This window comes from Vidua chalybeata, chromosome 7 (assembly GCF_026979565.1).
Source record: "Vidua chalybeata isolate OUT-0048 chromosome 7, bVidCha1 merged haplotype, whole genome shotgun sequence".
In the NCBI taxonomy this organism is placed as follows: Eukaryota; Metazoa; Chordata; class Aves; order Passeriformes; family Viduidae; genus Vidua; species Vidua chalybeata.
In genome coordinates, this window is record NC_071536.1 from 14,691,891 (window position 1) to 14,716,682 (window position 24,792).

The following is a 24,792-nucleotide window of genomic DNA, read 5'->3' on the forward strand; positions in this document are numbered from 1 at the left end:
GGATGCCTGGCTTGTGTCAGAGATGCTCTGAGGGCTGTGTGGCTGAAGAGCCAGTGCTGAGAATCTACAATGGCTTCTGTGGCCTCTCTCTTGGGTAGTCTGTTGTATCATCGTGTGTTGGTTGTGTTGGACTGTGCGTGCTGTGCTGTCAGATGAGGGCTTTCCAGGTGTTGGATTGAACCAAAGAAGTCCAGCAATGAGACTTTTGTCACTGAGATAATGTCACAGCTTGCAAATCCTGTTTAAGGAGAGCTGGAAATGCTGACTGCTGCAGAGAGAGCATGGGTAGTAAAAGCACTTCTAGCTTGTTACCCTGTCATGCAGGATAATGCTGTTAATGCTAGACAATTGTAGCAGACTGGCAGTAATAGGGAGTGGCAAAGGAGATTAGCAGGAGCAAAGGAATGGCCAATAATCATACAGGGGGAAGAAGTCCTGAGGAAAGCATGTGGTAGTTACTGGAAACCATTGTGGAATGTGAGGTACTACCACAACATTTTTTCTAATCAGAAAGATTTTGGAACATGAAAAGGCATGTTAAGAAATTAAATTAAGGGCAGTTTTCCTACTTTTTATGGTAGTGACTTGAGGGAGATATGCTGTTGGAACTGTGGTAGTCAACTCGAATATGAAATTTTATGCTGTGGCAGCAAGTAATTAGAAAGCAATTTGTGTTGTTTTGTATTAGCAAAACTAGTATCTCTGTCAGGGGTACTTTTTATTGTTGAAACTGTGTGAATCTCTACCTCTTGTGTTAGTAGATGGTCAGTTCTATAAACTGAAACTACAGATTGCAACAAAGTTCTTATGGTGTTTTTGCCTTGTCATTCACTGTGAAATGAATGCTAAAATACTACAGAGTCATGAAACTCCATGAAAACACATTTCTATAATTTAGAGGTTTTTTTCCTAGGTTTTTTCAAGGATCAGCAACCATAAATGAATATAGGAAAGATGACATTTGCTGTTGAAATAAGTTAACTTTTTTTTTTTTTTTTTAAGCTGTAGGAGGTAAATTTTAACTTCTAATAATGCAGTTTGGATCAGGGGTAAGAGTGATTGGTAAGATTGATATGTGGGAATTCTTTTTGAAGGATGGTTTTTTAGATAGTGTTTCCTTTACTGCAGGAATGATAACTTCTTGCTTTCTTGCTATGCAGTGTTTTTCCTCAGAAAGGGAGAAATCTCATGATTGAGAAGGAAAAGAACCAGGTGAATTTTAATCTGCGTATCAGTCAGCTTCTCTAATATAAACAGGTTGGCCATGTGCTGCTACTGCTGATGGCATATTTTTTCTTATGTGGGTGACATCCTTCTGACCTTGTTTTATGGAACAGAGAAAAGGGCACTTAACTAACAAGAACCAGTGTGGAGTTACCTGTGGCATTTCCTCAGTGTTGTATATGTTTGTTTTTGGAAGTCACTTGCCTGACAAGATTTATTGGTAGCTAGGCAGTAGATCTGATAATTCTTTGAATTGGAAGCAACATTCCTGGAAAGGAGATATCTTGAATTCAGAGGAAGTACCAGGAAGTAAATGCAGCATAGATCTTGTGATAGAAGTAAGGAGGAGCCAGAGGTTTCTCTAGTATTGTCAATGTCTTCCTGATATATGAAGGTCCCCTTAGTCACCCTAAAATACTGAACTTTGTACTGCCCAGAAGTCTGTTTGATTTTTAAAAAGAAATCAATTCCGAGTGGCTAGTTACAGAAATGGGTTTATTTTCTTAAAAAGGAAAATGTTGTGCATTCTTTGTTGTACATAACAGCAAAGTGTAGGCTGATTACTAAAAATACCTCCTAAGAAGCTGAAGAGGAGGCATGGAGTCCCACAGTTTTAGTCACATTAAGGGAGGGTTTTGGTCTGCTGCACACAATGCAGTAGCATAGCTGTTCCTGCACAGCAACAGTTAACGGGCTCCAGGCAGGGCTGTCAGCATTCCTGCTGACATCAGGGAGAGCTCAGGCAGTAAACAGAGGGCAGCCATGTCTGCTCTTCCTGTACTAGGGACAAGCTAAGTAAAACACTAGTCAGATGGAGAGCAACGAAGCTGGTAAGAAACTTTAAACTATTCAGGAAGTTATTAACCTAGGAAAGAGACTCTGAAAATGTTTAAGTGTTTAGGGAAATAGAGAGCTGTGATTTCAAATCTTCCTGGAGAGAAGGAGCCTATTTGTAACTTGTTCAGCAATGCTTCAAAATAAAAGCAATTAGCTGCATAGCATTTTTATTCAGGAAGTGTCTTTGCTATAGTTAATCAAGAATGACTGTACAAATTCTCAACAACCTGTTGTTTTTCTTAGGAAAAAAACAAACAAAAAACCCCCAAACCTCTCAAAAATGTGAACTTCTGAATGCATTTTATTCTGAACTACTGTTTTTAATAGGAACTGAGCAATGGAGTCCTGATTTTTTGCTGTAGTAATTTATAAATAAGTTCAGGTTAAAGCATTGACTAATACTACTCCTAGAATGAATGTGTATATTGTAGCAATTATTTTGCAAATATTAGTATCCTAGAGGGCATTTTAAAAATGAGATCTCAGTGCTTTGTAACAGACTAGTACAAGCTTCATCTAGTAGGTTGAAAATCACTTCTTTGAAAGATGTTTTCATTCTCAGAGAAATTAAATGGCTTCTTGTAAACACAGAGGGTGGTATTTAAAATGTCAGTCACAGCAAACTATCTGGCATCAAGGGCAAGAAGCGATACGCATTGTAACTTTGTAAAATGTATAGATACGTGAATGTTTTTCCCTCTAATGGGGATTTGTGTTGTCATGTGAATGTTGATGGATCATGGAAGAAATGAATATTGCTCTCTCTTCCCTTCCAGACAATCGAAGGAAAGTAGAACCACCTCTTGGAGGTCATGATCCTCGAACTGCAGTTCAGTTAAGAAGCCTCAGCACTGTTTTGAAACGCCTCAAAGAAATCATGGAGGGGAAGAGCCAGGTACTCCTTTAGAAGGATTTGTAGGCGAAACCATCTAGAAAATTTACTCTTTACTGGGCTTTTCTGAGGTTTGTTTTTAGATACATCATGGGGATTTTTTTTCTGGATGTTTGAAGGATGAGTGAATAAACTCAAAAAGCATCATGTGAATGCAGGGGAAACAATTTCATTTGGTGCTGACTTTTGACTTGCCAAACATCTGTCATATTGGGGGAGTGAATCATTGCATTTACTTGGCTTCTTGTGCTTGGACCAGATGCTCTCTTTTTAGACTCCTTCCCACTTATGTGTTACCCAGTCTAGTGAAAAAAAAAAAAAAAAAAACCCTAATAGTTTTTTCCCTAGAAGGCTAACCATGGACAGGTGAAACACATTAACTGTCAGAAATAGTAATGAGAATTCTTGGTGTGGTTTAAATCTGCTACTTACTGTGGTACTGATTGGTCAGCAATATTTGCTTGAAAGGTGTGCCCTATTAATCAGTTTTGATTATAGACAGGAGTCTGGTGGTTGCTACTGACTTGCTGATTTCATCTCCATCCGCTAAGTTGGACCATACCTTTAAGAAGAGGCTCTAGTTGAGGAAAGAATCCACACCTATTTATAAGTCAGGGTATAAATAGCTATGTCTGTGGGCAAGACATGAACAGGCAAAAGTACATTTAATTAAAGTGGTAGAGGAAGCAAACGACTTTTGGCTTGATGGCTTTTATAGGTAGACTTTGAGTAAACTTACTTAGCTTCTAGTGCTATTCTGCTTGTGGGAATAATCTTGCATTGATAGAAAGGGCAAGATTTTTGAGAGTGAAGCAGAAACCTTTCACTGCAGTAAGCAGGGCATTGAGTATGCCCCTTACTAATATTTCAGTTTGTGGCAACTTCTGAAGGCCCTAGAGATTTTCAGATGTATTTGAAGCTACTGGAGGAGTGCTGAAACAGACAGGATACAGTAGTAAATGAATATGACCAGATCTTCTGGAGAGAGTCTTTTAGTTGTCAGCATGCTGACTTCTGTAAAACAGGTAATGCATCACTGCTCTTGACTGCAGCCATGTTTTGCTTGAGTCACTTCAGGCAGCACTTTGTTCCTGCTGTGGGCTTGGCCTGTCTCTACAGAAGACCTCTTTACTTTTGTAGAAAGCTTGTGTCAGATTCTGAAAGGTGCTGTTCTAATGAGCCTCTACTGCTAAGGCAGGCCAGACTTCTGTTCTGAACCCTCCCTCATGACAAGAACAGCATGCAAGGAAGGCAGAGAGTTGGGAGGTGTGACCAGCAGTGACTGGGTTTCTGGACACAGTCAAATGCAAGTAGGGCACAGCACTGGTGTTTGGAACAGCCCCTCCTCTATGTGGTAGATCCAGAGACCTGGCTTATCATGCAGAGTTGCAACAAAAACTGTTATATGACATCCCCTGCAGCTTTGCAGCAGTTCCTTGGCAAAGCTCTTCACTCCAACTTTCCCTGCTTGAAGCTGAGTGTTTATCTTAAAAAGTTCAAGAGTCTCTAAAACACTAAAACTAAAAACTAAACTAAAACTAAAACTGTCTTGAGCAGTCTTTCACTTCTTTCTTTGCAGGTGTTCTTGGCTGAGGACAGCATGAAAGTGTTGTGTCATTAATCACAACTGCTTTGGTCTCAGAATTGGTCTAGCAGCTATGTCAAACTTCAGTTTGTGAATATCCAAAAATAAATCTCAATTTAAAATAAAACCCTATGGGCTTTTTTGGTTATGGGAAAACAAGAGCAGGGATCACCTTTCTTTTGTGGGATTACTCTTTTCTCTGATTGTTTTAAGGTAATATTTACCACAGTTTCTCTTCCTTAGAAAAATCTGAAGTATACAGTCCCTCTGAAAAGGCTTTTTTCCAGAACTGAACTCTAGCAAAGAATGTTGCACAGGCAGGGCTGTCATGTGACCATTAGCAGTTGTCTTCATCCATGGGAGTTGCAGCTGGTGTGCTCAGAATCACAATTGAGAGTTTGTCTTGCTCTATAGCTTTAACACCAATGGAAGTTTTAACTCTACGTTTTTAAAATTATGTTTTTCCTGTGGCTATACCAATGCTGTTAGTTAATATATGTTGTTGTCTACTGAATGTGAATTTCAGTTTTCTTCACATTGCAGTTAACCTGGTGTTTTGAAACAAGGTCAGTCTGAGATGGGCTTTTACAACTATTTACTGAAGTGTTGAAGAATTCGATCAAATAAAAAAAACTTTTTACATATATCTATAATACTTTCAAAGCATATCCTAATATTAGCTGTTGAAATTATGTTCCTGCAGTGATAATTTCTGATAACTTGATTTACTCCTAGATAACAGCTTCAACTGATATGTGGTGGATTTTTTTTTCTTCTCATTTTTGAACTGTGCTACTTGAGGACCTCTCATGTGCTGGAGGCAAATGAGAGGCGAGAGCAATCACTATTCATATATTTGTTTTTTTGACTTCCATCTACATCCTATGATAGTTTTATTCTGCTTTGCTTCCGTCTTGGATCAAGGAGGCAAAGTCCTACTGGATTTATTCTCTTAGTTCAGAACTCTCAGCCTTCTGACTCCCTGTAAAACCACATGAAAAATCCTTTGTGTGCTTTTATGCAAGAGTGTGTGTACACATGCACAGATATGTGGATATATGAAATTTTCTTTTCCATAAACATAGTCTACAAAGAGTCAGGAAACTAAACATGCTTTCTTGTTTACAAAAGAAAAAGCTTTAATCTGCTGTCCTCTCTTGTAGGACAGTGACTTGAAGCAGTACTGGATGCCTGACAGCCAGTGCAAAGAATGTTATGACTGTAGCGAGAAATTCACCACTTTCCGAAGGAGGCACCACTGTCGACTTTGTGGGCAGATCTTTTGTAGTCGATGCTGCAATCAGGAAATCCCTGGAAAATTCATGGGCTACACAGGTAGGGTTTATTTACTGAGAAACAGAACAGTCTCTGTGTGGTCAGCTCTATTTGGTTTACTGCATCTGAGATCCTGGCATCTTCTAGAAAATGCTGTACAGGTCTGTAGTGGGCTTAAAAACAAGAAAAAAGAATCACAGGACCTAATTCTACCAGTTTCTTTATGAAAGATGGTGGATTATGCCTTGCCTGCTAATTTTTACCACACTACAAAACAAATATGGCCACTGTTGAACAAGAGTGTGCAGTACAATAAAGTATGCTCAAGGAAAAGCTGCTCTGAGTAACAGTAGTTTTAAAGCATGAGCCACATGTTTTAATTGAGGGTCAGGGGAAAGTCTTTCAAATACCAGTTACCAAATTCTAGACATCAGCTGGCGTGTCATATCTGACTGGCTGTTGTTCTGCCATCATTTCACTGTGTTCTCCCTCCCTCTCTCTTCCTCTCCTTGTCTCTCTTTCTCTCTTCTCTTTCACTGATCTTGTTTTAGGTATCATTTGCCTTGGAAAAATTCCCTGAGTGTGTAATTATCCAGGGTTTTGCCCTTTAAGAGAGTATGAGAATTAGACTTGCAAAGAGGTTTTGAAACAGAAAATCCTTCTATTTGCGCTGCTCTACACCTCTGATCCTGTAGGAACAGAGTACTGTTTGTTCCTGTTTGCTTACACTCTCTGGTTCCCTTTTCCATAGGGGATCTCCGAGCCTGCACTTACTGCCGTAAAATAGCCTTAAGCTATGCACACTCCACAGACAGTAACTCCATTGGAGAAGACTTAAACGCCCTGTCGGATTCGGCGTGTTCTGTGTCCGTGCTGGATCCTGGTGAGCCACGCACACCGGTTGGGAGCCGCAAAGCCAGCCGCAACATCTTCCTGGAGGAGGATCTGACCTGGCAAAGGTAAAGGCAATGCTTTCATGCTGAGCTCCGGAATCTCAACTGTTCTCAGGCTGACAGCTGCCTAGACAAAAGCTAGTGGTTTCCACCTAGTAAAATTAGATTCCAACTCCTGTAAAAACAATCTAATTCTGTGCTTGCTTGTAATATTCTTCTCTTTAAGTTGAAATGTGGAAACATTTCTAGTGAAGTTTTAATTTATTTGCAGTTCTTCCTTTAATGTACTGATTCAGTGATTCTGTACCAGTGACAGAGCAGGCTTAAAAAAAAAGCAGTTTAAAAAGACAGACTCAAAATCGCACCATCTAAACACTAACGTATTGAGAGGCAAGTCAGTGTAACATTGGTACTTTACCTGTCAGGTTTCGAATTGGGCAAGAGAATGTAAGAAATGCTCTCTGTGTAGGTAAGAGAAGTGATGGAAGTAACCACCTGTTTCAGATGAAGTGCGATTGACAGGACAATAGAGAGGACCTATAAAGTCCTCCAATCTCCTTTCAAAGTATATTTATTCCTATTGCTCTCGAATGAAGGGATCTTTATTTTTGGACCATGAGTAAAAGAACACTGTACTTCTCAAGTGCTATGCAAGTTATTTTTGGAATACCTTGATTAAAATTGATTTAATTTAGTGTTGTGGGGAAGAAGAAATAATCAGGTGTGGTATTTGTGCTCATTTCCCCAAAACAGAAGAACAAGCAGATGTGAAACTACTGAGGAGGTCTTGAGTCAGAACCTTTGTTTATCTGAGTGGTAGCGCTAGTGACATGTGCCCCACAGCAGCTCTTTAGATAGTATTTAAAAAACCTGTCAAACCATTTTCTGTCTTCAGAAAATGCCCTGACTCTTGCTTTGCATGTTGCTTTTCAGAATATGATGCTTGTATCTGGAAGCATTTAAATGATCGGCTTTAGGCCTAAATAAAGGAAAGTACTTCTGGTTTAACATTATGGTCATTTAAAATGATAATATAACAATGATAGGATAAATACTACCAAATTTTGAATTGGGGAATAAGTAGATATTCTCAGCATCTTCAAATGTACAAAATACTGGAAGTATTGTTAGTTTGTCTTCAGATGTGTTGTTAGTGCCTTTATAACAACAGTCCAGCAGCCTGTAGACCTGAACATGTAAAGTAAGAATCTATATTTGGTGCAGCTTGTAGCACTCAAAATGATTCCTACTGTTGAAAGACACATAATTCTGTAATGGAACACAGTCTTTTTGGGAGACACTGAGTAAATGTTCACCTCTCTTATGTGTGAGAGGAAGAAAGATTTGGGATTAGGTGGTTTATTGTTGCTTTAGCAGGATTAACATTTTCGTCAGTGCTTGTTGCACTTTGCAGTGGGTTACAGTGCTTTTCTTAAATACTGTTTGGTAAGTTCCTGATTGACCTTAAGATATTTAAACTCAAGATACTGAATTTAAATGGTGCCACAATGGGAGCTGGCAATTCACAACTTCATAATGCAGCAGAGGTTGTGTTCTAATAGTGGCTTCTGTGTGAAAAGTAGTTTGTTTCAAAAGAAAACTTGGGAATTGTCTCTTTCCAAAATAATGTATCTGAGATAAGATGCTGCAAAGCAGCGAGAAAAGCATTTAGGGAGACTGATGCTGCATGTACTTGTCAGATGTTGGTCTGCTCTTCGAACAGTTGGAACACAGAGTTCCTGCTTTAACTAATTTGAAGGGCCATGTCCTTTAAAAGTGAAGGAGTGGTGTACTCTGGATATGTACAGCTACTCAGGCAAAGCTGCATCGCTTACACTTTCTCATGAAGAGCATTTATTACACTAGGAGCATTTATTGTGCTAGAGCAGAGCAGGATGGCTGTATCAGTTGGCCTGTAGTGGCTTAGATCTGACACAGTTTTGCCAACAGGAATTTCTTCAGATGGTGCTCGAACATATGCTATACTTCCTCCTGGGGTGGAAACAGAAGGAGGGCTGAGGTGATTGGGATCAGGTTAAAAGCTACAGAAGGTTGTCAGGCTATCTTGGCAAAAGCTGTCTAGCAATAGCTATGGATAGCGTTGCTTGGATTGCAAAGATGGTATGATGGAGAAATTAGGGCAATGTATCTACTGCCAAAGCATCTACTAGCAGGCTCTAGGAAAAGAAGATGTGTAAGAAAGGGAAATAGGGGAAGCAGGTGGGAAGGCAGGATAATGCAGGAAGTAGGAATAGTCTGTATTGTTCAAGAGTTGAGTTTGGAAGAAGACAGGAGCACTGTCTTCCAGATACCTTTGGCCTACAGATGGGGAAAGCTCTCCCTGTTCCCTTGTTGATTTAACAATCATGGGTGTGAGTGAGACGTAACATGACAATTAACTGTACTTTAATTACAGTTGTTCTGATGTACTGGATGTCACAAATATCTCAAACATCTCTATCATGCTCCTTTCCCTGCAGTTTGATTCACCCAGACTCTTCAGCTACCACGTTGTCTGCACGCCTTGGATCTGTCCAGGAGGATGCAGGGAAGTCACCAGCTAGAAACAGGTAAACTAATAATTTCTGAGTATTTTCTGTTCTGGATGCACTCCTAGCATGCTTATTGCTGTAAAGCCTGGGTTTCCAGGCTCGTTTTTACTGAAAGGGCTGTTTCATGTCTAAAATGGGACATCTCACTGCCCGTATGGAGTGGTAAGGAAGAACCATTTGTGTACATCTTCATGTTAACAAATATACTACTGCTGAGGGCCTGTAGTTTGCTGCTGACTTTGTCAAGCAGAAGTGGTGGTGAAGAGGACAGGATGGGAAAGAAGTGGCTAAGAAAAGTACAGTTCTGAGGAAGCTGAAGAAAAGGGAGTAACACATACTTGGTAATGGGAGACAAAAGACGGAGGTCAAGGAGGAGCAGAGGTGTAGTTTTTGTTTGTTTGTGTGCTTCCCCATCCGTTGCTCTTCCATTAAGAATAATCTTGTTGAAATTACCAGGCTTCCTCAGGCTAAAATTCTTTCATAGATCTTTATGCAAGAGTGCTGGGATGAACTTGAAAGTGTTAATGAGAGCTTTAGTATAATTTGTGAGTACTTGAGCTTAATCCCACTAAATAGGCTGGTATTAGAAGTACAAGTAGCTCCCACTTTGCAGTTCTTCTGCTATCCCTTATGGTTAAATTAAGGAAATGAATGTAAGGCAGAGAGGTGAGGAACAGAGCAAAGACAATCCAGATTTTAAAACTGGAATTGGGACATGCGGCGATTTCTTTGCATTGGTGTTAGAGGAACACACAATGTTTAGCAGTTTGGAGGGATCTGGTAGGACCAGGGAAGACAGGGGAACTCAGTTGAGAAGGATGCTGAGTGTGCTGAGAAGGATGCTGGGTGTGCCTTTTGGAGAATGGACTGCTTGCAGCCTTTATCTTCTGGGTGATGGGGATGGTTAGGAGGAGATGCTCACTGACTGTACATCTGAGACCCAAAGGTCTCACCTCGGGGAGTAAAATACTGGTGAATAAACAAGTACCAAAAATCAATTCTGGGCAAGCATGGCAAGGAGTCCAGAATTAAGTCTGATGCTAAATAATTGCTGTGACTGGAGCAGAAATGTCTGGAACCTTGAGGATGGTATCTGGTCTCCTGCTTCCTGTTTGAATATGCCTGTATTTTAAAAGGCTTTTGCTGTTTGCTCAAACGTGGTACTAGGATGGTTTTAATCTTGATCTGGCAGGCCTAGATTGCTTATTGAAGTTAAATTTTAAATCTCTGGCTGTTCATGGCGTCACCAAAAGTACTTGTTTGTTTGGACACATGTAATGATGAGGTATAATATATCTCTGTTAAAAATTCTGAATCTTTGGAAAACAAGCTGCTGGCTTTGGGTTAGGTGATGTTAGCCTTTAGATCTTCTCAGAGCAGCTGTAACCATTTCTTTGAGGGAAGCTTGACTATTCCTCTTTCTAGAAGAGATGAAGCAGAAAATATGCAGGTTGAGTGCATTTAGAGGCAGGTAACAGAAGTTATGTATTGCTATTTGTTTTCCCTGTGGGTGGGAAATTTGTTATTTGTTCTCAGTCTTGGATTTTATGAGGGGGGGAAAACCACAGCAGAACAGTCAAATGTTGCAAGCAGGGTTCAAACTGCTCCCTTGCAGGTCCTTCTAAAGGATAAGCATTTCCATTGCAAAATCTCCCTCTGTTTTTAAAAAAAGATATATATAATAAAGGCCCAGATATAATTGTTGATGATAGAGACACAGATATGAAATCTCACTGTTCTAACTTGCTTACACCCAAATGAAAATCCCTGCTGCTTACAGGTATGTGGCACAGTTAAAGCAGCTGTTGTAACAGCTGTAAACAACTGGGAGGAGTGCTTAGTTATGGACTTCCATGTCAGCCTCATCTTATGCATTAGGATGCTTTCTGTTAAGGTACATAATTCTGCAGTATAAAAACTGAAATAGGGTGGCACTGCTTTTTTCATGCTTGGGCTGAGCCGCATCATCCATGGAGAATTTTTGGGAATAATTATAGTGTGTCTGTTAGCCAGTTAGCAAGCTCTCTGAAGTTATCTAAGTTTCTTTCCAAAGCCTAGAGGCTGGCAAATGTTTTCGTGAGATTGGTGCAAGCCTCTTCAGTTAGTTTAGCACTGGCATTTTGAGTTTCTCTGTTGATGTATGCAGAAATGTTTTCCGTCCTCACTCCTTATTGTGCTCTTAGCACTGAAGGTTACACTGCAATTGCTTCTATATGATGAGAAGTTGTACTCTGGTTATTCAGAGTCTTAGGTCTAGTTGTGGGTTAATGGAGCAGAAAGTATCTGGAACTTGTTTGCATTTGTAACTTCGCAATGATAATTGCAAAATGGTGTGTTTGTGCTGGAGTGCATAGCCAAGATTTCCTAACAGCTGGGCCGAGATAAGAGGGGTGCTCTGTATCGCAGTACAAGGGGAATTGTCCACTGCAGTGACCTCCAGCTTCAGAAAATGGTTTAGCCACTCTGGGGAACAAGTGCTCAAACTTCAGACTCTGCAAGCTTTCTGTATGTGAGAGCTGAGGACAAGGAATTTTAAATGGGACAAGGAGAGGAGGAAATCTCAGTGCTCTGTTACAGGGATCTGGGTGTTGGCCACCCTTGCTGACATTTGTCTTTTCTCCAAACTGCTGGAGCATGCCATCCCTTCTTCAGTCAATTTAAATACAGACATGTATGAATTGATGTGCCTAAAGTTAGTTCCAACTGCTTCATACAAGACCTTTACAGAAGTTTATGCTTACCTTAGCAGTTCCAAAGCAATACACTTGCTTCCTAGGGAGCCTTTCTTCTGCTTTGAGATGGGAGGAAGCATTAGACAGTCTGTACTGACAAGAGTAGACAGTGTCCTAGGCTTGAGCTGGTTTTTAGTATTCTATAAGATAAAGGCCTGCTCTGGTGAAGTGCCACACGATGAATACTGACACTTGAATTGTTCTCTGTTCCCCTGCAGGTCAGCCAGCATCACTAACCTGTCTCTGGATCGGTCAGGGTCACCCATGGTGCCTGCCTACGAGACGTCGGTCAGCCCCCAGGCCACTCGCACTCATATGAAGGCAGAGACCAGCGAGGATGAGCGCAAAATCCTTCTGGTACCTTTCATGCTACTCTTTGCAGGAGTGTTTTGTTGCCTTTTGAGGCTCTTCTCTAAGCACTCTTACCTGGACCTCTCCTCCGGGGGAGCAGAGATGGAGAATATTGAGGCTGTTTTGGACATTACTGTCTTCCTGAAATAAATCATATTTTCATCGGTTTTTGCATACAAATGTTTACAACTTTAGTCTTGCTAAGTGTGGAGTTGGTGTATGGTGGCTCTTTGAGTTAAACCTGTTGTGGTTGCATCTGTAATGCACTGACCTGTTTTTGTATTTCTTCAAGTTGAGATTTTCTCTTTCATAGGCCATGTAAGCAGGAGCTTTAATTGGCTGCTTTGAAATAGTTGCACCATGATAAATAAATTAAAGCCCTTATAGCTTACTGGGCCAAAATATAACTTGGTCCCTCTTTGTTTGCAGAATAAGTAAAAGATTTTGTATAAGGTTGTAATGATGTACTTTTTAAAAGAAGAGTCAATGTGCTACAGTGTTCTGCGTAATCCTATTATCCCTTCCACCCAGAGGCAATGTTGTAGGTTGCAGTTACTGTATAAATTTCTAAACAGTAAAAAACAGTTTTGTTTCTTTGAGGGAAGGAAAGGGAAGTGTTTCCAACAAATAAGGCAAAGAAGTTGCAGAGAAGGGAAGGCAGTGTTTTTCGCACATTAAAACATTCAAGATTGCGCCCCTTTGCCACTTTAAAATCAGACTCATTCTGTGTTACCAGGTTCTGCCTGTTGTCAGCAGTATGCATTCAAGTGTGCCTGAGGGTGTAGAAACACTAACTCCTGTTTAGTTGCAAAACTCCTTTCTGAGTTCCTGTGTAAATGGATAACCACCTGAGGGAGAAATATGTTTAAGGCATGTCTTTATACCACACTGCTTCACAGATGTATGTTAATACAGGAAAAAGGAAATTCAAACCTATGTGAATGCAACTTGAAGCGAGACGTTCATGTCTCAGTGCTCTTCGGCTTCACATGGTTTGATTTTCTTTTTTGTCCATTTTCTTTTTTGAGGAAGAAGAGGACTGGTACTATTTTGTTCATGTAAGAGCAGAAGACAGTGTCAATTAATGAAGGATTTTCTATGCATTCCTACTGTTTGTTTAATACCCTTACTTGTGGAGTTTACCCTATGTAAGGAGTTAATTTAAAGCCTAACCTAGTCCATTCAGAAGACTAATGAACTTTGTTCATGAAATAAAGGTAGGGAAGGGTGTACATACACTGGGATAAGCACACACTTCAGTGAACTAGAGGTCAAAATCCTTGAGTTGGAAGGATTTGCTTTGTTCTGCCTATTTCTTCAATTTACTTTATTCACCAGTTCAAGACAGCTGAACTGTGGAGACTCCAGTTGCATCAAATTGTGTGATCCTATTGTGTTCTGGTACTGATCCATTTGACTCCATACCTGGTATGGAAGGGGAGCTGCTGGCATTGGTTTTAGGATAATACCCAGAACAGCCACTGCTGGACTGAAAGCAGAAAGCCAGTCCAGTAATAAAAATGGAGCATAACTCCTGGGCCTCAGGGCACCCTTTGGAAAATGCAGTAATGTGACAGTTAATTGGAGAGCTGAAATCAGTTAAAATTTAATTAAAGTTCTGTTACACAAAAATAGAACAAATGAGGTATTTGAGAAAGTGAGCTGCAGCATCTCTTCTCCGCACCTTCATGTGGTGTGTTGCTTGGTCAAAATAATTCCAGTTTCCACCTGTAATAATGGCTTGTGCTGTGCTCATCGAGGGCACATATGGGAAGACAAAAGTGGCTAGGTGCAGAGAAACAGTTCAGTTTAGATGGAGCACAGAAGAGTTGGCACACATGTTTAGCAGGCTCCAAAATAAGTTTTAGATATAGACTGAAGTGTTCCAAGTGATGAGGGGAAGAGATTCACAGATTCAAAAATGGTTAATTGAGTTGGGAAGAATACACACTTTTTTTTGTCTTAGTGGCCAAAGCTAACAGTGCCTCAAAAAGCTTCATAAGCCTTTTTATAAAAAAAAAAAAAAAAAGCTTCACAAGCTAACAATGCCTAGGAAAGCTTCATAAAAGCTGGACAATACAAAACCTGACCCTCAATAAGAGATAGTGTTCTAGCAGTGAACATTGCTGTGTTAAGTACTTGCTTTATATCTGGTATTGATATTGGACTAATATATTCACAATGGGTTGAGCACAGATAGTATAGAAAAATCTTCTTGCCAAGGATGATGTCCTCTATGTTTGCTTACACCTCCTGAGTTTAAGAGTAGGGTGCAAGGAGGCAGTGGTGAGGACATAAGTATTTTGCAGGCAGTACAAAATGTTGCCTCTTCAAAACCCCCTTATCTCTAAGGGTACCCACTTTGGTTTTTTTTATTATTTTTCTCAACTGGGTATGAATGGAAGGAAATAAGAAGCTGATTTTATATCTGTTTGCTATTTCTGTTTGCACCTTTGCATAGGTTATGCTGAATGGCTTAGATTCTGTGCCTATTTATGGAGGGCTTTTGATCTAGAAGCTGATCTGAAGGCCTGCCCTTGGAACCAGTGCTGAGATTAGACTGGTAATTAATTTGCGTATCTCCCTGTCCAGGACTCAGTCCAGCTGAAAGATCTGTGGAAGAAAATCTGCCATCATAACAGTGGTATGGAATTTCAAGACCATCGCTACTGGCTGCGGACACATCCCAACTGCATTGTGGGAAAAGAGCTGGTCAATTGGCTAATGAGAAATGGGCACATAACAACAAGGTAACCCTGATGCTTTGGGACAACAGGTGTCCTCTGTATGAGAGGAAGTTGTGAGTTTGAGCTGATATAGGGTACCTTAGTATGCAGAGATAGGCCCCTTTAAAGGGAGATGAGAGAGAAAATTCAAATTTCCCCTTTACTGCCTACCTTGGAGCAGGTTGCATTCTGACTCCATGTGCCCCAGAACAGCAGGGCACGAGAGGCTGTCCGGTTTGGAAACTAGTATGGGAGGTAGCTGTGGGACTAGTATCACTCACATGGAGAACAGTGTGTGTATTACAAAAATTGTCCAAAAGTGTTCACTGGTACTCCAAAGAGCAAGTCTGCCTCTGGGATCAGAGATCACTAATAGTGTTTGACAGCTAAATTTTCAGTGGAGCTGGCAGACTCTTAAGCGTGTAGGTGAATATAAACAATCTTGTGTATTTAATTATATGATAATGGGATAAAATTGAGATGGTTCTGAAGTGTAGAGCAACAGTCCTCCCTCAGAGGTGATCAGTATACATAACTCAACAATACTGGAGGAGCACAAACATGTCTTAATCATATGTTGGACACCTCAGCTGAGTTCAGAGTACTGGCAGTCTCTTTATTTAGCTCCATGCATGAGTTGCCTCATGCTCCCTGTGCTGCCTCACCACAGTATTGTAAATAGTGCCTCTGTAAACATGGAAATGGAATACCAACAGGTCAAATAGTGCATTGCAAATGACTCTTCCCTTTTGTGGTGTGCTTGTATCATAAACCATACGTGTTTAGAGCAAAACATAGAAAACCATCTCTATTATACTTCCAGGGTCCAGGCCATTGCAATAGGACAGGCACTGGTTGATGGACGTTGGCTGGAATGCGTCAGTCATCATGATCAGCTTTTCAGAGATGAATATGCTCTCTACAGACCGTTACAGGTAAAAGGAGTAGGAAAGCTGAAAGGTACCATTATTCTTGGATTTGGCTGTTGACTAAAATATTTTCTAATCCTGTTCTCAACAGCTGTAGTATGTTTTCTACATCAGGTCTCCTGTACAGAAAGTAGGGGGCCAAGCCTTTTTCCTTAGTGGGTTGAAGCCTGAAGAAATTTAATTTGCCCAGAAAGCTTTGTGGCTGTCCTCTGTGGAGAATGAGATGTTACATGTGGTGCTGCCTAAAGTGAAGGAAAGGGTCTTCAGAACCAGGCCTCTTGTGGTGGACATCTTCCACAGAGGCCTCAAGGTAGCACAGTCTGTGCCTGTGGCACTAGGTTGTCATGTGCAGAATTTAGAGTCTGTGTGCACTTACTGGTGATGGAGTCGCAATGGTGATCTTCTGTTTCAAAATTCCTTTTAAAAAATTCCAAATGGATATTTTAGATATATTGTATTGGTAACCTTCTTCTGATCTCCAGTGATGGGGTAATAAGGAATTCAGTACCTTAGCCACATGATCCAAGTTTGGGATGGGGTCTTTTTCATGCCTCCCAAACAGGACTAGTTACCTGAGGGCAGGCAGGAATTAGTGACCAGAGATTCTGTCCTACTGTACTTCACTGGAATCAAACCTGCTGAGGGATAAGAGCTGTTACTGGCCTGAGAGATTGTATTGGGTTTTTTAGCTTGAACAAGATAGCTCTGTAGCCTCTCTTAAATTAAGACTTACAGCTTCAGTTAAGAGCCTTTCATGGTCTTCATCTTAAAATGATGAATGGCTTAGCTGTCCCATGGGCTTCAGACAGAGCTTGCAGCTAATAGCATTTGTCTTCCTCATGCATTTCAGTCATATGGACCCAGTCATATGACTTCCCTTGAGAGTGCTCTGGGGTTCATGTGATATCTCAGCTAGTCAGCTGTCTCAGTGTCCTGGTAAAAGCTTGCCCTTAACTAGCAAGTCCTTATGCATCCTTATTTGTAAGGTGCTTATGTTATATGTTTAAAGTAAATTCTTGTTCTCATCAGCTGGAAGCACTGTCTGATCTCAATTCTTCTGGACAAGAGTCTGGAGAAATGTTGTTCTTGACTCAGTTGCTTGCTGTACTCAGTGCAGCCAAAGGCATGATGATGATAACTTTCTTTTGAGGTGCCTAGAGGCATGAGGAAGGCTGATGGTAGTCTCCAGGTTCTCTGGCAATCTGGCCAGTCTTTGCTTTGACACAGTAGGCCCATCTAGAGTCCATCTTGGATTGCAACTCTTGGGGCTACATTGGTCAGTTAAAGAATTGCTCCAGTAACTTAGAATTAGGCTCGACCAAAAGCTGTGCATATTGGTTTCTGGGCAAAGGATAAGGCTGTCACCCACCTTGGCTGGAGACACCAAGCTTTCAAAGCTGCTTAACTGGATGTGATGACAGAAAATGTGCAATATAATAAACTTGTCCTTTAGTGCCACTTAGTCACTATTTGTTTAGAAGCAGAATGTAGGCAAAGACTGGGAATTGTAAAGAAGTACTTGTTTCTTGTCCCAAAGAGTTCCTGCTTACCAAAGGGGGTAGCTCTGTGACTAACTTGGCTCAGCCCACTGAGAGTATTCTTTGATTTTAAAATGCCTGACCTGCATTTGTGGTAGGCTGCTTAATATTTCAGCAGAGTTCCACTTTAATAACTTTTTTCCCTTCCTTGTCTTTTAGAGCACGGAGTTCTCAGAAACCCCGTCGCCAGACAGTGACTCTGTGAACTCTGTAGAGGGCCACTCAGAGCCATCCTGGTTCAAAGACATCAAGTTTGATGACAGTGACACAGAGCAGATTGCTGATGAAGGGGAAGACAACTCAGCCAGTAAGTTTCACCTGAGTCTTGTTCTCACTCTGCCTTCTCTCCTGTTGTCCTCAGTCCTTCAGGACTTAGTAGTTTAACCATGTCTTGCTTTATTTGTGTGTGTTTCTGTGTGTGTGCTTGGGGTTGTAAGGACCTAAGAAAGCTATAGCCTGTCTAGTCTTCCACTTACTTACAATGGATACTGTATTTTGAATTTAGTGGAACTGGTAAAGCTTCATACTTCCAATAAAGGAGAAGCTTGTAAATTGCTGCCTTCTGTTTCTCAGGCAGACTTCTGCTTGATTTGGGGCCTATAGTAGTGCTCTAAAGAATGTCCAGTGTGTCAGCATGCCCACATGAAGACAAGATTAGAGCTGTGAAAATACTGTATTCCTGTATTATTGCACATTGGTCTTTATGTATTAAAGACAATTTTTCTCCTCTCTGGTACCCTCATAATACCCACTTGAACCCTTCTCCTCCCTGTATCTTCCCCCTCACCCAACACTAAAAGACTCCGCCAGCCCTAGCAAGCGCACTTCAGTCAGCAGCTTCCAGTCCACAATGGACAGTGATTCGGCCGCCTCCATCAGCCTGAATGTGGAGCTGGACAACGTGAACTTCCATATCAAGAAGCACTCCAAGTACCCACATGTGCCCCCTCACCCTGCCGACCAAAAAGGTATGAGGTAGTCACCAGCTGGAGTTGCACATGATGGAGAGCTGGCCCTAATATTACTGACTTACTTGGACACTGCTTACGTAGCTGTCTTACAGAGGGGAAAATATGATATTTAACTGGCACTTGCAGTTTTGGTATGCTCACCTCTGAGGAGGCTCAATAGACCTGTTGAAACGCCTTCTCTGCAGAGTGTGTAACTTCCCCTGTGACTTTCTCTGTGCCATTGAAGCAAAGTCTCTTGCCCATGCATAATAGACAGATCCATATATGTGTACTGGCTAACTGGGGTGAAAAAATAATCCACATAAACCAGTTTGATACGTGACTCTACAGTTGGAGATGGAAATTAAAACAGCAAGCAAGAAATAAAACCCCAGAAAACAAAAGAACAAGATTAACTTGGAAGAGTTCTGTGCTGACTTAAAATTGTACCTTAATAAGCTTACATTTTACAGAAGAATCTTACTGATAAACAAGAAGGTCTAACTTAATCCATATACATAGCATTTCTTCAGAAGAGATCATCCACTTAAGTAGGAAGAAATCAAATACTTTTGAAAGGATTTTCCCCTAAAGAAGTACTAAATTGAAAGACTCTATAACCAACATCATTATGGAAGAAATAATGTGCCTGCCTGTTGACAACTGCATTCTCTAAGTGATTCAAGGCCTGTGTGAGACTGGGGCTTGCCACTGGCTTGGGTCTAGTATATTTTAGTTGCTTTACATGTTGGGTAGTAGTGGCTGTCTTTGCTCTGCTTCCTTACATAAGGTTACATCAGCTTTGTAGACTTGTTTCTTTGGCGGCTTCTAAGTAGTTTCTTAATTATTGTTTCACCCCAGCCTTTCAGTGTTTCTGACTTTCAAAGATGATCCAATGTTAAATAATTTGCACTCCTAATTAATTCATTTTTCTATAAAGTCTAGCTGATCTCGTGTTGCTATGAATCAGAATGGAACAGCAGCCTTAAGCTTGCATATTCTGAAACTGAAATTAAGATTGCATATTCTATTTAGATTGCATATTCTGAAACTGAAATGGTCTCTGGAGACTGTGAGGGAGGAGAAGTGATCATAGCTACTTTCCAAGTGTGCTAGACATGTGGGGCAGAATGAGACAAATTAGAGGGGACATTTATTGATGCCTACTGTAGTCACCTTTTGTTATTTGCTAAAAATATGCCTAGAAGGAAGGAATTCTAATTGCTTGTTTCCTGCCAAAGAGAGAAGCAGAACAGTTTAAAAAGTTCGAGTTGATGTCAGATGATCCAAAATTGGGAGTGGATTGTCAGCACTACTGACACCTGCTCATTATTGGTTCCTTTCAATTTGTTTCCAGCTGATGCCCTAATCAAATGAAAAGCTAATGAATCTACAGGGAAGGAAAGCTGAGGAGAGGGAGATGTACCAAAGAATTCCTTTCAGGAAGTGGTGGTGCTGGATTAAGTGAGCTTGAAACAGGCCCAGGTGTGCTGCAGTATCCAATGAATTTGTAGCTGTAGCAGGTTTCTTTACCAGTGTGTGATGACAATAAAGCAGGCAATAGTCAGTTTGGCTCTGCCAAATGTTAAAGGACTTGCAGGGTGTTTGTCTGGTTTCAGACATATTTTACTCTTTATCCCTTTATACAAGGAGCAGTATATTATGAAGGGGAAATGTAAGAGAGCCTCTTGCTCTTGAAAACAGTTGACCAAGTCAAGGCTGCTCAGAGCCAGAGCTCTGAACACAAGCCAGAGCTCTGAACACAAGAACTTGTGAGTTCTCGTGAGAAAGGTTTTAATGGTGGAGAGCTTGGAGAAGATCAGCAGAAAAGGCAAGTGGGGAGGGGACTGAAAAGAGAAAGACTGCTGCCTTAGAATTGTTTATGCTGGCAGTACCCTGGTATCTGTGGTGAATCTCTGCTGGTGTTTGGTATATATTCCTGACACATGTGGTCTCTTAATAACAATGTTGTTCTGTAGGAGTGTAATTGGCAGTAGAAAACTGGTAACAATTTCTTCCAAGAGAATGGATTTCCCTTGAGGGGATAGTACCAGTAATAGGCCCAGAACTGGGATGAGGTGGAATTGTCATGGAGGTGCTCTCTGGATAGGTAGGTATCCTGCAGCTTTTTGAAAAATCTATACCTGAAAATACAGAGAAGTTAGTGAAACTTTTTTTATTTTGTTTGTATTTATAATTCCTGGCATGAAAATCTCTAAAGAAAAGGCCCAACCAGGGAACAACAAGTTAAAGTGAGTGACAATATCTTGAACAGCAAGAAACACTTCTTGACAGTAGATAGACTGAAACTTTGTGGGTAGCAAGGAGGGACAAAACCGTACAGTGAATGCTGCAGTGCCTAGGGTAGTGAAATACGTGACTTCTAAAATTTTGTTCTGTAAATATTAAAGTCAGAGGCTTTATATAATAAAGTTAATATGAAGATTTTCACCTTGTTTTTCTGATTATCCTGGCTATATTCAAGAAAAGATGCTAGAATATCACAGTGATTAGGCAGCCAAAACTGGATAGTTAAGCATTTATGTAAAATGGATGGTTATTTTAAGGACAGAGTTCTGTAGTTAATCAGTGACATGAGGTGTTTGCAACTGTCAGCATCAGTAAGTTCTCTATGGTTTATATGCACACACTTATTTAGCTTGATTGTGTTGGAGTTATCTCTTGTCCTTAGACTGGGTGACAGTGACTTGACTTCCTTTGAAATAATGAAGTGAAACTGAAGATCCCACCTTCCTTTTGAAGCTGTAATTTAGTTTCCTTAGGACTGTGTAAATTCCAGTAATTGCATTGTGGGGAGGACTGACAATAGAACACATCAAGTGCTGGAAGTTCAGGTCAGCTTTGATCTAAGCAATTCATGGGTTTCTTGAATGATTAAGGGATATGCAATTTCCCAGAGTCACAGAGGTCAGCTGCTTTGAAGCAAGGGCCAGTGATGTATCCACCAGCTATGATTTAGCACAAGGTGGTTGGTATATACTCTAATGGCAGAACTTCTTGTGGTGTTATAGGCTGACTAACTCTGGTGTGTTTCCATGAAATTTGGGTGACTCCAAGTTAGCTGAGAACAGTGACTCATTTATAGTATCATCTTCTTAAAGACATAGTGTGTATCAGAAGGGGAAACAAAGTAAGATTATTTTCTGCATTTAAATTGGGAGAAGAGGTTACATGATAAATTTTATGTATGGGGTTTAGTTGCTGTTTTTGAAGAAATACAGTTAACAATATGCAAAATTCTGTTTTATAAACATCTTTCCAGACAGATATCCTTGATCATGGTACAAGGTATTTTGGGTATTTTTGATGTTAGTGGGAAAGAGAAAATTATTTGATTAACCGCATGCAGTTCCTTTTTAGTGTTGCTTGCCAAGGCTCAGTGTGCTGTTGCCAGGAGCCCTTTTGGTTCTTCTTTTGAGAAGGTGCTGGGATTTTCACGTTATAAAATAAGCTACAGGAACATTTCCCCATCCCCCTTTCCTCATTTTGTGGAGCATGATGCATGTAGGGATGATGCAAGGTAAGAAATGTGTGTGTTAGCCACCCTACACCATCTCAGACTCACACTTATGAGTGTGTTATCTGTCTGGGCTAAGAAGGGGTATGGGGATTGGGGAACCAATCAGAAGTGAAGTTATGGGAGCTGAAGTTATATTGAAAAGAATGATAGAGTGATTTGGGTTGTAAGGGACCTTAAAGATCACCTAGATGAAAGAACCTAGATAATTACAAATCTAGGAGTGGCTTGGAAGTACTACCTGTGTCTTTGTCCAGAGCATAACTAAGGTTAGGTTTTAGCTGGGAATAACTTGTGCTTTGACTGTGCCAGTCAGGGGTCTGTGCCACACCTAATTTAAACGTGTTTACAGTAAGAAGTGATGCCCTGAGGCTGTTGCAAGATGGAGAGGGATCAAGGTGCTAGTATACATGCTCTTGTGTAGGTAGAGCATGACTTGACTTTCTCTAGATAGTTGGTGAGTGAATGAATGCTGAAGGTAGGCCAGCTTTTACCAAGCAGTGGCTTATTGTAATGCTGAACGCTTAAACAAGCAAGAGATGAAAGGAATCTCAAATAACCAGGAGTCTACAGAGGAGGCTTGTAACTTCTCTTTGGTACACTTATCCACTATCGAGTATCTATTTGCAAACAAGCTCAGATATTTAAAATGGTGCCATGAAAGGGGTCTCCTGAGTGCTGCTGCTCAGAGCCTTGTCATTGTTTATGTCCTGTCCACTTTCTGTTGCTTATCTCTTGGTGTCTGAAAGCAGCCTGGCCTTGTGTTCTATTTGTGATGGGTCTGGAGCATTGTCAGGAAAGATGATAAAGGGTTGTCTTTGGGCTTCAGGTAATTGTGCTGTATAAGCAGTTGGGCTAATGCTCTTGTTTTCTCATTGTAGAATCCCTTTTTGTATAAGTGAGGAGCAAACTAAAGGCACAACAGTGAATGATTTCTGGAGAAAACAAGCTTTTTGTCAGCAAGAAAAATCAAGATCTAGCAAGCTAAATGAGAGTAGTAGGTGAAGCTTCAACCTGTTTCACAGATATCACAGAATGTTCTGAGTTGGAAGGGACCCATCAAATCCAACTCTTTAAGTGAATGGCACATACAGGGATTGAATCCACAACCTTGGCATTATTAGCACCAGGCTCTAGCTATGTTTCCCATGTGTAAAGTGATCTGTCTCTTGCTCTGCTTTGTTTCTGGGAGTTCATCTCTGTCATCGTGGATTCCTCAAAACACTTTGAACTGTTCTGGACTTGAGACTTTCAGCTCTTGAAAGGCAGGCTGTCTTCTTGTTTTTGTACTATATACAATAAACCTTATGGCTAGTCTCCCTTAGTCTGAGATGGTTCAACGGAGTGGGTGGCCAGAATGGTTTCTGAAGCTGCATTTTTAGACCTGAGTGAGGAGGCCATTCCTGTGGTGTCTGATCATATCTTAACATGTTTGTATTCAGGTCTAGAAAAGGGTGGTCCATGTCACTTGGAAAATGTACTCTTAGTTCAGTCTTGGCTCATGTCTACTTTGTTTGTTTTGTTTCTTCACATTAATAAGCACTGTTTTCTTGTCATCATAGAATTTTTTGATAGAACAAGAATGAGAGGATATTCTTGTCTTAACCACTCACCAAGCTGTTGCTAAATTGGTGACTAAACACTTGGATGAGTAATGCTGCTTCTTCTGGTGTGGGTGTGTACATTGTAATTATATGGCTACACCAGTGTAACCTGTCCTTTTTTTTTGTCTCCACCTATATCCCTCTTCCCTCTTCTTTCAGAGTACTTGAATCCTGAAAACGGAGGGCAGCAGATGTTCTCTATAAGTGACGCTTTTATTAAAGGTAAGGAAAAACTTCAATTGCTGCTATTGTGTTTTTTAATATAATGATGGAAAATCCTTAATACTCCTTTTTTGGGCACTGACCCTTTCAAAATATTTACTTGACAGTAAATCTGAACTTATTTGTGGCAAAACTGATGTATAAACTGTACTTTGACTTTTTTGAAGGCACTTTCAAGCTTGAATTTCTTTCACTTCTCAGATTCCTGCATTCAAAAAGACTCAAAGTAAAGCTTTTACTTTTTTAAAAAAATAAGTGTAAGTGGCAAGTTTGTTCACAGTTTCTCCACCAACAAATTTATGTAACTGATTTTTAACTTCCTGTGCAAGCAAATGAAGATGTGATCCAATTAATTGCACAGCTTCTACAGAGTAGGTTAAAGCTTCTCTTAAATCTTTCTGGGTTTCTTGTCATCACCACCATCATCACTACTTCTGAAATGAAAGGCCATTACATGCACTTATGAGTTTGCGAACCCACGTGCTTTCCAGTATCATGGTCAGATGCATGTGTGGGCTTTTTTTTCTTCCCAGTTAATGCTATTGATTTTGGTGTGCTCCTCAGAGGAGGAAATAAGGGAGAAACCCCAATGTCTCACGAGCCTGAAAAATAAAGTCTTGGATTAAACTGGTGTTTAGTTTTTAACTTTTGCAGAAGGAAGGGGGAAATCAATGTAGCTTCTATTAATCTTCTACACAGCTAATTTTGTGTGTGGAGCATCTGGAAGAAGTTAATTGTTGTTTTTTAGGAGACTTTTTCTTCAGTAGTCTTCCTTGGATTGCTATTGTCTAAAGATTTTGCTTAACAGTAAAAAGTTTTAAGCTTGATCTCTGAAGGCTTACATACTTGCTTGATGAACATTTATACACTACTAGTATAAATGACTTATAATATAGTCAGCCATTATGTCAATGTGGAAGTTTATAATTTGCCTGTATAATATC

The 24,792-nt window shown here is 40.4% G+C and overlaps 1 protein-coding gene across 5 annotated transcripts in view; it reads left to right on the forward strand.

The window, feature by feature from the left end:
* The window catches only part of PIKFYVE (phosphoinositide kinase, FYVE-type zinc finger containing), a 63,807-nt gene that overhangs the window by 7,394 nt on the left and 31,621 nt on the right, over positions 1–24,792 (forward strand). For 4 of the 5 annotated variants that reach the window (XM_053947338.1, XM_053947337.1, XM_053947339.1 and 1 more), the window contains exons 4-13: positions 2,838–2,956; positions 5,702–5,873; positions 6,565–6,772; positions 9,187–9,276; positions 12,209–12,347; positions 14,934–15,091; positions 15,891–16,002; positions 17,694–17,841; positions 18,335–18,502; positions 23,786–23,848. In XM_053947338.1, coding sequence (XP_053803313.1) covers positions 2,838–2,956; positions 5,702–5,873; positions 6,565–6,772; positions 9,187–9,276; positions 12,209–12,347; positions 14,934–15,091; positions 15,891–16,002; positions 17,694–17,841; positions 18,335–18,502; positions 23,786–23,848 — 1,377 coding nt within the window. The remainder of the gene's footprint in view (positions 1–2,837; positions 2,957–5,701; positions 5,874–6,564; positions 6,773–9,186; positions 9,277–12,208; positions 12,348–14,933; positions 15,092–15,890; positions 16,003–17,693; positions 17,842–18,334; positions 18,503–23,785; positions 23,849–24,792) is intronic. The other variant, XM_053947340.1, reaches the window with a different exon arrangement.